Raw genomic sequence first — 17,845 nt, 5'->3', positions numbered from 1 at the left:
GCAAGGATATTTATCACAGTGTAATCTGTGACAGCAAAAACCTCAAAACAATCTATATGTTCAGTAATAGGGGAAGAATTGAATATATACATATATACCCTTATACTATAATTAATATCATGTTCTTAAAGAATAAGTAATGGCATGAGATAATTCTGAGTCTGCCACCCACCCCTGAAATCTGAAACAGTAGCAATGATCATCTGAGTTTTGGACCATTATTTTTATTTTCTTCTTCATTCTCTTCTATGGTTTCCAATTTTTCTCCAATGATCATAAGCCACTTTTATAACCAGAGGGAAAAAATTAAGAGTATATGGCTGTTGGAATGTAGGAAACTGTTGCCAAGCACACGAGGAAGTCCAGACTAGAGGCGCAGTCTCAGGGCAGACAGATGCTTGATCCGCTCTGCTGTCATTGCCCCTGGAACTCCCGGAGATGGCAGGCACCCCGCTCACAGCTGGAGCCGGCAGGGCCTCAGAGAAGCATTCACAGCATCTGCAGGGCCTGGTCTATGAATAGCGCGTCCCTGGCATGCCAATTTGAGTGTTTATTCCCAGCCCTAGAGCTATTGAAATCTGCTCCCTATTTGATAGACACAAAAAATAGGGTTAAAATGGCATAAATATAGAATGGCACAGTCTGCCACCTCTAGGGGAAGCACAGGCGCGTGCGCGCACGCACACACCTCAGAGAAGCTCGGATTGAATTTTTAAAGAGGAAGACGGTTGTGGTGACAGGGAGGGTGTAGGCGCACCCCCTGGCGTGTTTCAGGGATCCGCGGGAGCTGCAGCACAGCACGTAGCCTGGGACTTCTGCCCCAGAGGCCAGGGTCTCCCTGTGACAGCTCGGTGGCTTGGGTGAAATGAGCTGACAGTTCCTGTTGCCTTTCCAGTTTCTGCTTTTCAGAAGTCACCCCAGCTGATGCTTCGCCCGTTAGGTGTTTTCCCCTTACCTGAACCCAATTGGCTTCCCGGCCTCTGGCCCTCGGGCGGGTTGCGTTTTCCGGGAACAAGCCTTCATCAGATTCAAAACAGAAAGTAATCAACCAGAGCCTACGCTTGTGACTCCTCTAGATCACCTTTTTATTCCAAGAAAAAAAAAATTGTCAGGAGAATTCAGTTGGTTCCATAGAAGCATTTGTCCCCGCAAATGTGGGTCAGCCCGGTGTGGGGTGGGCGGCCGTCAGCTGCGCTCCTGGACGCCCGCAGCCAGATGCCCAGAGCGTCCTGAGTTGCTGACGCATCTCTGACTGCGGTTTATGAAACCCGTAAGGGCCTGATAGGAGAGCTTAACTGATCTCTAGAAGAGCTGATGAGTAAAGATTCGCACTGTGCTGCTGAGTGTCCCATGCAGCTAACAATAAAAGAAGCTTACAGAGTATTAGGACATTAGAGACTCAAGCTGGCTCTCCCCTGGGAGGCCCCTCAATTAAAGTGAGTCAGTATTGACTTGGCCCTCGGCTGAGCCTGAGCCGGTGGCTCTGAGGATTTGCATTTCACCAGCGCGCTGTTATCACACAACCTTCCCGGGCCTGCGGAGTCCTGTCCACTCCACAGGGTGACAGGCTATGGGAACAACATGATAAGGACAGCAGCACCTCATCAGATCCCACAGAAGAGCAGAGGGGCCAGAGCGGGTTGGGGGAGGCCGATGTCAGGAGGGGCTAAAGCGAAGTGGAACCAGGAAGAACCTTCAGATTCCTGCCCAAGTCCACAGGGTACAAATCCCTCAGCAGCACACATGTCATGACGAATTCAGCAGATCTTTGTTTTCACAAGGAAATTGGAAGGCCAGCCAGTTTCTTAAGGGATCTCCCAAGGTAGTGGTTAAGAACACAAACCCTGGTATCAGGCAGGCTTGTGCTCAGACGTTCGTCCATCACTTACTGGAAACATGATCATGGGCTAGTTATGTGACCTCTCTAAGCCTGGTGCCCTCGGTTCTAGTGTGGGAGGATTGTGGTGCCACCTTCATGGGGTTGTGAGGCTTAAATGTGTGTGTGTGTGTGTGTGTGAGTGATACAGTTAGCATGGTTCTGACCCACTCAGTGTAAGCCTTCAATAAGTAGGACTCATTAGTTATTTTTATTCATATAAGGCATTGTGAGTGGTTTCACCAACAGAAATTCCTGCTCACTTGGGCACTTTACCTCTGTCTTCTCTGGCCAGCTCCTCATGCTTTAGACCCAGAAGCGCTGGGAAGGTAGGGATTCTGTGATAGCGAAGGTTGCAGATTGACCTGGGGCTAGTGATGAGGAGAGAGAATGATTGCATGAGAGATTTATCATATTTATTTGCACTAAGCAGTAAACACGACCAAAATCATCAGTGTGCCTGGGCACCAGCTTCTAGAGCCTTCCTCTCAATCTGCCCAGATAGACTGTACTGCTCTTAAGCTTTTGCAAAGCTGTGTAGGAAGCAGGGTGTCATAAATGTATGTTGGAAGAATCTGGACGAGAAAGGACTGGTGGTTTTTGTAGAAGTCGTTCCCAGACTGCTGGTTTTCCTTTTCAATAAATAGGGAATAAAAACCGGTATTTAGTAAGAGGTTTACCCGTCATCAGCCCTGACTGGCTGGGGCTGCACCAGTCTTCCCACAGCTGCTTTGGAAAGAATCTGTATCCTCAGGGTCACCCCATTTCCCCAGGGCCAGTCTGAGCGCCACAGGTGTACAAAGGAGAGTTCAGAAGCAGTGAAACAAAGCCCACTGCACTCGGCTCCTCTGGGCCCTCCAGCCATTTGGCCATGCACGTTTCCTTCTCCAGCGTTTTTTGTTGCCTTTAATGGACTCTCATCCACGGGTACAATTAAGAAAATGATAAATCTGTCTTTTCTCAATGCAGATCTAGTAGCTCAACAAGAAGGCCCCATGTGGGCAGGTGACACTAAGCTGAAGAGGCCACCTCGAGACAGAAGAAACTTAGTCCCATCCTCACAGCTGATGACGACTGAGAACTCACCTGAGAGGGCCAAAAGAGGAGACCTGAGTTCCTTTTCCCAGAGTGAGACACTTTCCGCCCTGTCCCAGGCCTTCCAAAGAACGAATGGTCCTCAAGTGTTGAGCAAGTCCCTGGGGCCACCACTCACATCCACCAGCATGCGAGGGCCAAGAAGGGCACCATTTAGGTTCAGAGATGAAGATTTTTATTCCATTTTATCATTAAACACTGGAAGAGAAAATGATGACACTGAAGATGAAACCCATGTGGAAGAAGAACTTCTGTTGGTTGGCATGCACCCACACCATTCTCCTTCCAATCATATAAGAAGTAGATTTTGGGGGAGATCAGCCACTCAGGCCAAAAATAAAACTTTTGAAGAAAATACTGAAAAAACTCGCAGAGGCAATTCTTTAAGAAGAAGTGAGCCCAATCGTGGTTCATTAAGAATAGGCAATGCAATGGAGCCAGTGACAAGGCAGCCTTCTGTCGGGCAAAGGTTGTTCCAAGACCCTGGGCTGCTTCATAGGGAGTCTGCTGAAGAGAATGACAGTGGTGGCAGTGAAAATAAGACCTATCGTTTGTGGGACACCAAATCCGAACCTAGACGAGATGATGGTCTCAATGCTGAAAATATATCTAGTGATTGTATTTCTATGGAAGATAGGCCTGGGGCCCGTGATTATGAAAGAGATTGGCAGGACTATTTAAACACTTCTAGAAATTCTCTTGACTACTTTCTTTCTGGTAGAACAACAGCTCCAAGATCATCAATGAATTCATCTTATAACGCTCCTGCATCCTTAATGCATTCTGCTCCGAGAGGTGATATTCCAGTAGACTTGTCAACATCATCGACTTTAGTTCTTAGTTCAGACTCAGAGGGAAACTCAAGGTTTAATGTTCGCCAACCGCTGTCCCCCATTAGAAATAGGAATCCATTTGCCAGTGCTGAAAACCACAATTATTTTCCAGTGAACGGTACACACGAATTTGATGTCAGGGGAGCAGAAGGTATTACTTTAAGAAGCCAACTTCAGGGGGCTCCATTACATACGGAAGATTTTTTACTAAATCCACAAAGCAGCTTGTCCTTAGCAAATTCTTCCAACTCCTATCTGTCAAGAATGAGCTTCCAAGGCCATTTGCATGTGCCTGGGTCTCTGCAAGAAAATATACCGATTACTTTCTTTGCAGTGTCTGATTTCCCAAATCAAAATGATAATGGGAACAGAATGGCAGCTTCTGGTTTCACAGGTGGAAAAGAGGATACCAAGATAAAGACAGACCCTGAGAAACTCAAAAAATTGCAAGAAAGGTAAGGGACTTTCGTAATTATGTATATAAATATATATTTTCCCAGTGCTGAAATAAACACTGCTTTCATTACAGAGTCATGGGAATTTTAAGTCATAAATAGGCTGTTTCTTGACTTTTTACATGGTTGCTTATTTTGAGAACATTGTCTCTCTTTTGTTGTTCTTACAACACATGTATGTATAAAGAAAAGTTTGGTGTTTCTGGTCAATTTCTTCAGTATTCCCGAAGTGTTCTTTCCTTGAATACCATAACTTTAAGAAAGGCAAGCTGGCTAGGGACAAGGGTTTCTGACTGCTATTAATATGTAGGGCTTACTCTTCTTTCTCGCAATTAGGGACCAGGATTTTTTTACGAAAAGGCCACTGTCGCCCCAGAGAATGAACCATTCAGCGCCTGAAGTTCACAGCTCTCCCTCACGTGACTTATCCCAAATCCAACCAACAGTTCTAGAATTTGAAACTTACAAACTAAAAGACCGTTCCCAGTTACCATAGTTACTTCAGTTCTCTGAAGGGCTGTGCTGGGGTAACCACGGCTTCCATTTTATGTGCTCTTTTTCATGCATGAGAGAGACAGAAATAAGATCTTTTCTGAATCACCCTTTTCTTTGATCTTTCCTTTCTTGTGAGATGATTTTGGGATATTTCAGAGCCATGCAATCTGATACTTTTTAAAGCCATCATTAAATACCGTGTCAGGATTCGACCATTTTGTTTATGATCCGTGTTTACCATGCCCTGAGCTTGGCTTACTGATCTGGAAATTGATCCTTGGAATGTGAGCCCTCTGTGTATGTTGTTAGCAGGGCTCATTTGGGCCATGAATTATCCTGTTGATATTCATTTGTAAGTGAGAAAATTCCCTGGCAATGAATTAGAAATGTAAAAAGGAAGGGAAAATGGGACGTAGAATGCAGACATATTCCTATGTCTTTTATCCAACTCCAGTAACGAAGTAACTTTCTAGTTAGCAGTACCTTTTCTTTTCCATGTTAAACAGGCTACCAGAAGTCCAAGCCATGATGAAGGGCCAAGAGACCTCACACCCCCCAATTCCCACCTACCCAAAAATATAGCTTCAGACCTACTTCTCAGAAGTCTGGACTTCTACTGTCCCAAAGAGATGTCTTTGAGCTAAAAATAATTTCTTTTAAAATGCATCCACTTGTAGGCACAGTCTTGCATTAACTAGCTATTATTCACATACTTAGTTTATCCAGGCACTCTTTTTTCTGTATATAATAAACCTTATGCTTTTCTTATTATTTTAAAATTGCTCATTTTAGGAAATATTAAAAGTATAGCTTTAAAAGAAAAATCACCTGTAACCCTGTTATCCTAAGATAAGCACTGTTAAAAACTTTGTTTCCAGTCTTTTATCTTCGCATATAAATGCAATTTTTAGGAAGCATTGGTTCATACTGTTCTATAATGTGCCTTAGTTTAATATTTCAAGCCCATTTCTCAATGCCACTTGTACTTGTTAGAAATTTCTCCTCAGTTACTTACTATAATACTTATAAACATATATATAACATATATACACTTTAGAGAATTTTAAACACACAGACACACACACAAATCCAGACAGCCCTGGGCCCACCCTCCAGCTGACAGAACATTCCCAACACACTGGAGCCCTCTGAGCCCCTCCTGACCCACCCCGTCCTCTCATCGCCTCCTCACCATACACACCATTCCTGCATTGCATTTATCATCCCTTTGCTTTTTGTTTTGCTGGGGTTTTTTTGTTTGTTTGTCTTGTTGTTTGTTTTTGAGACAGAGTCTCACTCTGTCCCCCTGGCTAGAGTGTGGTGGCATCATCATAGCTCGCTATGACCTCAGACTCCTGGGCTCAAGTGATCCTTGCTCCTCGGCCTCCCAGAGTGCTAGCATTACAGGCATGAGCCACCACGCCCAGCCTGCTTTGCTGTGTTTTGAGGTGTTTTACTTTGGGCTTTTACCATACATATATATGTATTTCTAAAAAACACATCGTGTATATTTTTGAACTCTTTAGTAATGTTAGTATTATTTTTGGATTCTGTAGAAATAGAGTATCTTCCACGACTTGCTTTTTCCTCTTACATCATTGGTGAGATGCATCCTTGTTGATATATTTGGCTTTAATTTATTCCTTTTCACCACTACAAGGTATTCTGTTGTATGAATCTACCACAGTTCAGCCATTCTCCTGTCGATGGACATTTAGGTGGTTCACTGTTTCCTGCCAACTGCTGAACATGTCTCCTGGTGCACGTGGGAGGAGCTCTCTGGGATATTTGTCTAGGAGCAGAATTGTTGGGCTGGTGGGGACTGCATCTTCCACTGTATTAAATATTGCCAGCTTATTATCCCTCCAGTAATGTCTAATGTTGTGCATCCCTGACAACATTTGCATTGATTGGCTTTTCAAGTTTGCCCGTCTGATGGGAATAAAATGATACTATGGCTTTAGTTTGCATTTTCAAGACTTAATGAGGTTAAGCATTTTATGTGCTGTTTTAAATGTCAAACGTCCATTTGTGTTTCTTAGACTGTGAAATACTTATGTCTTTTGCACATTTTTCTCTTAGAATACTTTCGTTTTATTTTAGGAGTCCTTTATATCTAATCCTTTGACGGTTATGTGTTGGAAACCTCTTTTCCCAATTTGTAGTTTTTTTCCTTTATGCTGCCTTTCAATGAAAACAAATTCTTAATTTTAATGTGGTTAAATGTGTCTGTCTTCTTTGTGAATTGTGATTTGTATCTTGTATTGATTAAGAAATCCTTCCCTAACCTGAGATCATTGTGATAGTCTTCTTGTTTTCTCCTAAAATCTCTAGTTTTGCTTTGCACATTTAGGACTTAATGTGAAATGGATTTGGGGCTTAAATGTGAAGTGATTTTTACTACATGGCATGAGGTAACCTTTATTTCTCCCCTTATGAACACCCACTGGTCCCAGGATCTTTCCCTGCTAACCTGCACCGTCACTTCTGTCATCCAGAACACGCCTTCACAGGTGTCAGTCTGTTTCAGGGCTCTCTATTCTATCCATTGGTCTTTCTTTTTTTCTTCCCCTGATCTAATACCAAACCATCTTAATGTCTGCAGCTTTTTTCTTTCTTTCTTTTTTTTTTTTGGAGACAGAGTCTTGCTCTGTCACTCTGTGGCGTAGAGTGCATTGACATCATCATAGCTCACTGTAACCTCAAACTCCTGGGCTCAAGCGATCCTCCTGCCTCACCCTCCCGAGTAGCTGGGACTATAGGCACGTACCACACCCAGCTAATTTTTCTATTTTTTGTAGAGACGGGGTCTTGCTCTTGCTCAGGCTGGTCTCAACCTCCTAACCTCAAGCGATCCTCCCGCCTTCGCCTCCCAAAGTGCTAGGATTACAGGTGTGAGCCACCTCACCCAGCCCCATCTTGCAGCTTTTAGAAGTTTTGGTAGGTGACAGTGTAAGCCTCCTTCCCTGCTTTGTTCTTTAAAGAGTCCTCAACTATATACTCAAGAATCTGCTTGTTGGGATTTTTATTGGTATTACATCTAATCTGTAGATTATTCTGGGAGAATTGACATCTTTGAGACAGAGTCTTTCTTTGATAAGCATGGTATATCTCTCATTTGTGTCTTCCTTAATGCCTTTCAGGATGGTTTTGTGATTTTCTTTATAAAAGTCCTTTGATTTATCCCTCGGCTCTTTTATTTGTTGTTTTTGCTATTGAAACAATAACACTTTGTTGCTGATGTATAGAAATCCAATTGACTATATATTTTCTCTGTATTTTTGCTAAACATAATTAATTTCATGATTTTGTCTGCAGCTTATTTAGGGTTTTCTTTGTAGAAATTCATTCCAGCTATGAATAATGGTTTGTTTTTTTTCTTTCCAAACCCTATACTTTTTGATACTTTTCTTATTTTGCAGTGTTATTTTATATTAAATATGTCTATTATAATTTGATCAGTCTCCTTTTTTGAGCATATCCAGACTTAATTACTTAGCATAACTTCCGAAATATGTAATTGCAGACGAAAGGGAGTGCACATTCTTGAGGTTCTTAATGTATATTGTCAAATGCTCTTCAGAAAAGTTCCACGCATTAGCAATCTTATCACCATTTTATGAGAGTCCTCTTTTTCTGCAAACTTGCCAATTCCAGGGATTTTCATTCTTTTTAATATTTGTCAAACAATTAGCCCCAAATTATCTTATCACCTTAATTTGCAAATTTTTTGCTTATTAGCTATGTTGAACTTTTTCCGTTTATTATTAATCTGTATTTCTTCATATGTAATTGCCTGCCCATTTTTCTATTGGGATGTTAGTATTGTTTTTATCTACTAGAATATATAAACATGCCTTACATAAAATCTATAATAATTCTTTGTCAAATATTGTACAGATACTTTTTCACTTTTCCCATTTTATTCCCTTTGTATTTTATGTATATGATGTTTTTGACGTAGTGGAATTTTAAAATCCTTTGCAATCAAATCTAGCAGTATTTCCTGTATGGCTTTTGCATTTGGTGCCATGATTAGAAACGCCAGTGCTCACTCCAGTGTCCATAATTATTTTCTTCTAGTATTGTTATATTCTCATTTTATATATCATATAGGTTTAAAGCATAGGCTTTGCTGTCTTATGCTTCTAGATTTGATTCCTGATTCTACTAACTATTAGCTCTATGATTCTGGGCAAGTTCTTTCTTTTCTAAAAATTTGTTTTTCCATCCAGAATATAGAAATAACAATATATACTCCTCAAAGAGCAGTGAAAATTAAATGAGGTTTTAAATGTTTATGTGTCGTAGAGTACCTAGCACACAGGAAGCAGTTAATATGTGGTAGCTATACTTAAACTCATATATTCTGGCACATGGTATGCAGTGGGGTTCTAAGATCTTTTTTCTTTTTCCCAAATATTTAGCCAGTTATCCCACAATTATTCTACCCTTTCCTTGCTAATTTGAGATGCCTTCTTGGCATACACTGTCCTTATCAGTCTGTTTCTGGACTTTCACTTCTGTTTCTTTAATCTGCCTGAAATACTACATCAATTATACATTTTTATTTATTATAGATCTATGGGCTCTTAAAAATGTTTGATATGGTAAGTCTCCTTTTATTACCCTGCTTTTTAAAATTTTTATGGACCATCCAAATTTAATTGCATTGTGATTTCAGAAAATGTGACTTGTATTTTTTGTACCCCAATACATATTCAATATTTATAAATATGCTGTGGCATTAGAACAGGTTGTATATTCTCTGTTCTCTCTTTGTTGGTATACATACATAAAATACATATATTAAAGTCCTTTATATTTCATTCTTTTCTATTGAATTTGTTGATTTATTTTTCTTTTCTTTTCTTTCTTTTTTTTTTTTTTTTGAGACAGGGTCTCACTCTGTTGCCCTGGGTAGAGTGCAGTGGCGTCATCATAGCTCACTGGAACCTCAAACTCCTGGACTCAAGCGATCCTCCTGCCTCAGCCTCCCAAGTAGCTGGGACTATAGGCATGCGCCACCATGCCTGGCTAATTTTGCCTATTTTTTGTAGAGATGGGGTCTTGCTCTTGTTCAGGCTGGTCTCGAACTCCTGACCTCAAGCAATCCTCCTGCCTCAGCCTCCCAGATGAATTTGTCTATTTTGGAAAGAGATTTATTAAAATCTTCCACTGTGATTTGGACTCTCCCATTTTCCTTTGTATTTGTAAGAACTTTGCTTTTATTTAGTCCATTAAGGCTAATGACTGATTTCTTCTTGGTAGATTGATCAATATATAGCTTTATACTTTTTAGCCCTGAATTATATTTTGTATATTAATATTGTTACACCCAGAATTTTTTATTTTTTTTTTTTGTTTTTTTTTGAGACAGAGTCTCGCTCTGTTGCCCGGGCTAGAGTGAGTGCCGTGGCGTCAGCCTCGCTCACAGCAACCTCAAACTCCTGGGCTTAAGCGATCCTACTGCCTCAGCCTCCCGAGTAGCTGGGACTACAGACATGTGCCACCATGACCGGCTAATTTTTTTTTGTATATATATTTTTAGTTGGCCAGATAATTTATTTCTATTTTTAGTAGAGACGGGGTCTCACTCTTGCTCAGGCTGGTCGCAAACTCCTGAGCTCACACAATCCACCCGCCTCGGCCTCCCAGAGTGCTAGGATTACAGGCGTGAGCCACCGTGCCCAGCCTTTTATTTTGTTAATCACATTGTTTTAAATTAACCCAGAAATCCTTGTCTCTGGTGGTTCTTTTTACATGACAGCTGGCAACATCCTCTGGAATCTTCCTGAGAATGATCTCCTCCATTCCCTGAACTATTATTTCCTCTACAGTTAGTTGGCTTTTTTTTTTCAGGTCCCCTTTCATTCATGCTGTTGGTTTCCACATGTGACGGGCAGTCCCCAATTGTTCCTGAAGGAAGGAATGGGCGGTTCAGTAGAGAGGGTAGCCAACCTCTCCAGCTGTCCCCAGCAGCTGCATGCCTTGCTTCCTCTGCAATCCTCTTCCTAAATGGGAAGTTTTGTGTAAATGGATGATATCAATGAACTTTTTAAAACCTTGGCCTTTATGAAAACTTCCCTTTCTCTATCACGCAGTTCCAGAGCACTCACCTGGGGAGAGGCACTGCTCGCTACCTGCTGCTCAAGGTAGCTGAAGGGGGACAGTGTGGACCCCGCTGTGCTGAAGCCATTCTTGAGCTAGTTACCTTTGCAAGTGCCCCTGTCACATGAAAAGCCCAGCTTGGATCTCTCTGGGGCTGTTCTTCCCTTCCCGACAGCTTGCTCCTGCGAGCATGTCTTGAGTTGGGCTGATTCCCTCTCCTATTGTCGTTGCCATTGGATCTGCGTCTACTTTCCAGGAATTCCCCATTATTTCTGGCCTGCTTGTCTCCCAGCACTATTGTGGATAATTATCCTTTTTTGGTCTTTTTGAGAGATTTGTGTGGGAAAGGAGATTGATGGAGTGCTTGGCCCGCCATCTTGAGCTGTCCTAAAAGCAGTCTCAGCTCTGCGAGAGAAGTACGTGCACTGACGTAATAACAGAGGTGGCACACCAAGCTAATAACCAGCAGGTACTTTGGGGTGAGGACTTTACACCTGATTTTTCTTTTCTGTACTTTTCTGTTTCTTCTTCACTTTTATTTGTAAAATAATTTTTTTCAAATAAAGTAGTCAGTGGATTCCCATTAATACCTTTGAGAAGATGGAGGACCATATGTTAGGAATCAAGTATTTATTAACTATAAAAAGTTAACCGTGGAGCCTCTGATCCTACTGTTTAGATCAGTGGTCTTCAGACCCGCGTGGCCATCGTGACATTCGGATTGCTGGGCCCCAGTGACTGAACCGGAAGTTCTAAGGGTGGAGCCCAGGCATCTGTTTAAAAAGCTCCTACAGGTGAACCTGATGACCATTTATTTTCATTTGGAAACCACTGACTTAGATCACTTGTTTCCAAAAGCACCACTTTGCGCTTCCCTGAATCAAAATTCTTCTGCCACTTTTCTGCCTATCTTCTCAAACTTGCAAGATCTCCCCATATCTTCATCGCTTGTGGCATTTACTCCCCTGTATACTTGTTCTTCCAGATCACTCATGAAAATATGGAAAATCTATTGAAATGTATTGAGATCTCAATATTGAAAGTATTTTTAAATTATTCACAATATCCATAATAGAAAATTATAATTCTGCTCCTTTTCATTGAGCTTCCCTTTCTTGGGGAAAAAAGTCTCTCAAGAGACTGAGCAAATATTTCTACATTCGGAACAATGTTCATTTTTTCCTCTCCTTCGATTTTAGTCTCCAGCCAGTTTCCTTTCCTTAATCAGATAGCCCCAGTCCCAGGGAAAAAACTTGTAAAGAAAAAAAATAGCCTTAGGGTTCTTAATACCTCCCCGCATGAACATTAACCAGCTACTCCTCGCTCACCATTTTTCAGACACACACATCTTTGCTTACATTTTTGTTAATTCTTGTCGCCATCAGATTCCAGCAGCTCACGTGCTGGAGTGTTGACATCATTTGCTGGCAAGTGTTACGTTATTAGTGAGCTTGTGTCCAGGTTTGTTGGTTCATCATTCATCTAAATCAACATCTACCGAGGGGACTCTGTGCAAATACTTTGCCAGACGGGTTGCACTTTACAGTTTGCAGGGCAGGTTCACCATCGTCACACATCTAGTGTGCCCACAACCCTGCCAAGTAGGTGGCAGCATCATGACCTTCATTTTACAGATGAGGAAACAGAGTCCAGCGAAGATTAAGGAACTTGTCCAAGGTCACATGGCTCAGAAGTTTCAGAGGCAGGCCTCAAACTCAGGCCCCTGACCATGAATTCCCTGCACTCACCCACACACCACATGGCCAGTAGACGGCCAGCACGCCACACGGCCAGCGTACGTGGCTGGCGCAGGGAGGGGAGCTCGGCCTCGACCGCTGCTCCCTTTGGAGCCTTTTCCTCCACCTCTGGATTTGTGGTGGCAGTGCCGGTCCCCCAAGCCAGCTCACATATATCCACAGCTGCAAGGGAGCCTGATATAAGTAAGACAGAAATTCACGCATCTGTCACCAGGAACCGTATGGGGGGGGGGTCCCTGTGGGCTCCGAGGGGGGAGTGGGGGAGGCCCAGCATCACTCCCGCTTCCTTTTCCCGCCAATGCCCTGGGAACTCATATTTGTGAAAACTGTGAACGTGTAGACTCCTGGTCACAAGGGCTTGTTTTTCATTTAGACTCCTGGAGGAGGACTCCGAGGAGGAAGGAGACTTGTGTCGCATCTGTCAGATAGCCGGGGGTTCCCCAAGCAATCCCCTCCTGGAGCCCTGCGGCTGCGTGGGAAGCCTGCGGTTTGTTCATCAAGAGTGCCTGAAAAAGTGGCTGGAAGTGAAAATAACATCAGGTAGGCGGGAAAGGAAGCGCGACAAACGTGCCACGGCATATAATTAATATGAGACACCACAGTGTGGGCCTCGAGCCTTGTCATCAGCTCACTCTCCTCCGCAGAACAGTAGCTCAGGGACACGTGGCCGAGCTCAGGATTCTTGCTCATAAATGCTGTCTTCAAATTATGGGAGGGAAATGAATTTTTGGGGGGTCTGAGAGAAGAATCCTGGCAACATATGCCATTGAATCCTACTCCTGCTTGAGGCCTGGGCAGAGATGCTAAGATCACCTCCCAGGAGGAAGGAACCAGAAGAAATGGATCGGTGGTGAAAGCTTGGCGAGTACACAGGAGCCAGGCCCAGCTTGTACACACCTCGCAAAAATAACTCAGGAGGTCTAGCATGACAGACGCCGGAGGACACACAACTCCACTCCCTTTTATTTGGGGGAGTGGAATGGTTGTCGCCGCAGAAACTAAGCAAGGTTGCCCTTTTTGCAATAGGGGTAAGAAAGAGAGCATTGATTTGATTTTCTAGAACCGTATTAAAGAGATTTCCATGTGCTGACTTTGACAGCTCCCTAACAGATACTGTAACGGGGTGTGCAGCCCCTTCTCAACTCCCTGGGGAGGTTATAACCTACATACAGCCATGTCAGTAGGGCGGCTGCAGTTTTTTTGGCAGAGAACGGAAGGTTTCTTTAAAACATGGCTTTAGGAATAAGAGCAACTTTAATAAAAAATATGGAGCAGCAATGCAAAGAGCAACTGAATCAGAAAATCGCTGCTATGCCTTTCGGACGCACCTCTCTGAAAACATGTCACCCCATGCCAAATTCTATTTCTCTCCCCTGCCGTGTCCTAAGCCTTGGTTATCACTATTCCAGGACACCTGGGACACCTAGAGCTTTACGCTGTCCCCATGGGATGTTACCATGCCGCCTCACCAAGGACAGCACACCACTTAATCAGAGAATGAACACACGGGATATTCATATTAACTCTCTCGTCCCTGAGCCTCTTTTCCATGTGTGCACCTTCCCCAGCATGGGAAACATAAGGCCACTGATCAAGATGCTTAAATGCACGTCCACGTAACAAGGAAAGTATTCAGTCCTTCAGACAGCAAAGAAACGAGAGCCATACAATGCTTCATCCTGCTAGAGATTTGAGCCAATTAAACATCTCGCACAGAAAAACGTACCCCTGAAACATGCCATGAAAATGCTGCTAAATGCTCATAAATGCCCATGTTAATATAGGTATGCTCACCAGGATTAGATTGGAAGATGCAAGGAACATTCAGTAGCCTAAAGCATGACTGAATGATGCCAAAAAAAAACAAATCAAGCAAACAAAATGCAGATAAGGGACTAGGATTACTGTTTACCCTGCCCTTTGAAAGTCCCTATTATTTACTATTTCATATCCCCAGTGGTGAAGTAGAACTGAGCTATGGAACTGCACAAGCCCTATCTTCACCAAATAGATGCAGGTAACTAATGTGTCCTCTGTTTTCTAATACATGAAATAAACACTAGTGCATTATTTGCCCAAATGCAGCAACTAAGTGGGGGGAAATGCGTGGCAGAACGTTTGCTTAGAGCAGCCACAGTTCTGCATCTTTCACTGCTGTATTGGGGAATAGGATAAGTGGAGGAAAAATGCTGATCTAGCCTGCATGTTTTTATAAAAATAGCAACAAAGGAAGCCTTCTCATATTTCTTTTCCCAAGTGAGGCTGAGCTCCGGCTTAGGTGCTGGCCTCAGATGCTACTGTAACCAGAGCCACACGTGGCCCCTTGCTCTCTCACTTGTCCAGGTCGGAATGTCACCTGGGTGGGAGTAAAGACAGGTTTTTTAAGCCATTTATTGAGAATAGCTTCTGCCATCTCTTTGGTCCTCACTAATTTATTTACTTGGACCTGTGTCAGCTCTACGAGAAAAAAAAAAAAAAGGCCGAATAGTCACTCTTTTTACAAACACCTGTCTTACAAACTCTTAGTCTCCACGTAGCAATTTCAGTTTTATGAGCCATCATGTTTATATTTAAATAGAAAGCAAGATCTGTTATTTAAAAGTCATAGGAATTTCACTTCTATGAAGCTTACATAATAAATGATTACAAAGGAAATTTTTTAGTTCTCAGATTCAAGGTCATGTTCCACAGAAGATGGCTAGCTTTAAATGAAGGTCACTGAAGCTCAGAATTCATAACACACACAAATTCACTCTCAAAATATCACCTGTCCAAAGTGCCAACACAAACAGACCCACGGTTATATGTACCATATAATTCTTTATCTAATTTAAGGAGCGGATCTTGGCGCCGTGAAGACCTGTGAGATGTGTAAGCAAGGCCTGCTGGTCGACCTGGATGACTTTAACATGACCGAATTGTACCAGAAGCACCAGGAGTCCCGGGTAAGAAAAAGAAACGCTGGCGCCCACCCGGCCGCCACCAGCTAGTAGGTTAGGGGCACTCGCCTTCTCTGGTCTAGGGAATGTAGAAGGCCATGTGTGGTGTGAGTCTGAGAATGTCCATTCAGCTCACTTCTTCGAGAAGGTCTGTCCCTGAATTGGAACATTGGAGATCTGAAAAGTCTTGGTTGTCCCGGGTTGAGGTCCTCCTGCTGTCGGGGACAAAAGTAGGAAGCTGCAGTGGCCAGCTGGACACACAGACATAGCAAAAAAGTCTTGCAAGCTCCACACCCAAATTTGCTGGTGTAATTTAAGTTTATTTTTATTTTATTTTAATAGATTTAGGGGGTACAAGTTGAATTCCATTACATGTATATATTATATAGTGGTAGAGTCTGGGCTTTTGGTGTACTCATCACCCAGCTAGTGTACATTGTACTCCATGGGTAATTTTTAATTTAATAACCATAAGAGGGAAAAAAAAAAAAAACCTCAGGGTCTAGGAGGTAATTGTCCCCAATTTAAACATCAAATAACTCTGGGGTAAGAAGGAACTGCTTCACCTAAGGTTAATAAACACCTATTAAATGCCTACCGTGTGCTTTTTAACACATCATGAATGACCTCTCCTGAAGCATTTGGATTGTATTTGTAATACTGTGAGAAAGTTAACCCAAGGCAGTAAGGTGATTTAGGCCTGAGTGAGCAGTTAATCACCCAATTCTCAGGCAGACAATCTTCCGTTTAGAGCTGTACTGTCCAGGAGGGAGGCCAGAAGCCTCATGTGGCTAATGAGCAGGAGGCTCTTTCTAATCAACATGTGCTGTAAGTGTTAAATACACCATGAATTTCAAAGATGCAGCAGTACCAAAAAAAAAAAGAATGTAAAATATCATGTAACTCTATAATAAGTACACGCTGAGTTTCCAAGACTTACTATGCTTTCCAGTTTGGCATGTAAAGAGCTTGGATATTATTATTCAATCCTAACAATAAGTAAAAAGCTGAACAAATAGCAAAATCAACAACTCTTCTTAAATCCATAAGAGAAATGAGGTCACAGGGCAAACCACAGCCCCTAAAACAGGAGAGACAGACAGGTAAATAGAGCATCGGGCGAGGTGGCTCATGCCTGTAATTCTAGCACTCTGGGAGGCCAAGGCAGGTGGATTGTTTGAGCTCAGGAGTTCGACATCAGCCTGAGCAAGAGAGAGACCCCGTCTCTACTAAAAATAGAAAGAAATTATATGGACAACTAAAAATATATATAGAAAAAATTAGCTGGGCGTGGTGGCACGTGGTACTTGGGAGGCTGAGGCAGGAGGATCTCTTAAGCCCAGGAGTTTGAGGTTGCTGTGAGCTAGGCTGACGCCATGGCACTCTAGCCCAGGCAACAGAGTGAGACTCTGTCTCAAAGAAAAAAAACAAAAACAGAGCATCGCCCCTCACCAGAGCAGAGGCTCATAAGCAGAATCCTCTGCGGGATCCAGTGCTGGGTAGGGAAACCTAAACTGTAATTAATGAATTGCCAGAGGCTCGGTGTAGACAAATCTGAGAGTCAAAAACTCCAGGGAGACCCAGTCATAGGGGTGTCCCCACACTTTTGTGAGTTTTATCTCCAGGAGCTCAACTAGATTCTTACAGTAAATATCAGAGAAAAATCCCTCATGCTTCTGGCAGCAGAGGGGAAAAGTAACTATTTTGGTATAGGCCAGAGCATTCTGTTCTTTTTAACAAGGTCTGCCCTCAGAAGAAACTATTTAACCAGAGCCTAACCTTCTGGGGTCTTATCAGAGCCCAACCTGACCAGAAGATGGGAAATACTCAACCCCAGCTAAGAAGCACTTGTGAAGTTCACGTCCAGAGGCACAGGGACTACAGAATGCCTCCCTTCTCCCCACACCTTTCCACCACATTACTAAAACGCGTTTATAGTCATTCCTTTTGCCCAGTACATGATGTCTGGCTATCGAAACAAAAATTGCAAGACATACTAAAAGGCAAAAAACACAGTTTGAAGAGACAGAGTGAGCATCAGAAACAGACTCAGATATGGCAAGGATGTTGGAACTATCAGAACAGGAATTTAAAACAATTATGATTAATATGCTAAGGGTTATAATGGATAAAGAATGCAAGAACAGATGGGCAATGTAAGCAGAGAGAAGGAAATTCTAAGAAAGAAAAAGGAATACTAGAGCCAGGCATGGTGGCACATGTCTGCCTATCATCCCAGCTACTAGAGAGGCTGAGGTGGGAGGATCACTTAAGCACAGGCGTT

The 17,845-nt window shown here is 42.8% G+C and overlaps 1 protein-coding gene across 1 annotated transcript in view; it reads left to right on the top strand.

Annotated features, from left to right (window-relative positions):
- MARCHF10 (membrane associated ring-CH-type finger 10) overlaps positions 1-17,845 on the top strand; it is an 80,343-nt gene that overhangs the window by 40,419 nt on the left and 22,079 nt on the right. Inside the window, exons 5-7 of the mRNA XM_045527033.1 lie at positions 2,846-4,259; positions 12,996-13,162; positions 15,458-15,567. Coding sequence (XP_045382989.1) covers positions 2,846-4,259; positions 12,996-13,162; positions 15,458-15,567 — 1,691 coding nt within the window. The remainder of the gene's footprint in view (positions 1-2,845; positions 4,260-12,995; positions 13,163-15,457; positions 15,568-17,845) is intronic.

The sequence above is a fragment of the Lemur catta genome, chromosome 15 (genome assembly GCF_020740605.2).
Source record: "Lemur catta isolate mLemCat1 chromosome 15, mLemCat1.pri, whole genome shotgun sequence".
Taxonomy (NCBI): Eukaryota; Metazoa; Chordata; class Mammalia; order Primates; family Lemuridae; genus Lemur; species Lemur catta.
The sequence above is the reverse complement of the archived record's forward strand: the minus strand, read 5'-3'. Positions and strand labels throughout refer to the sequence as shown.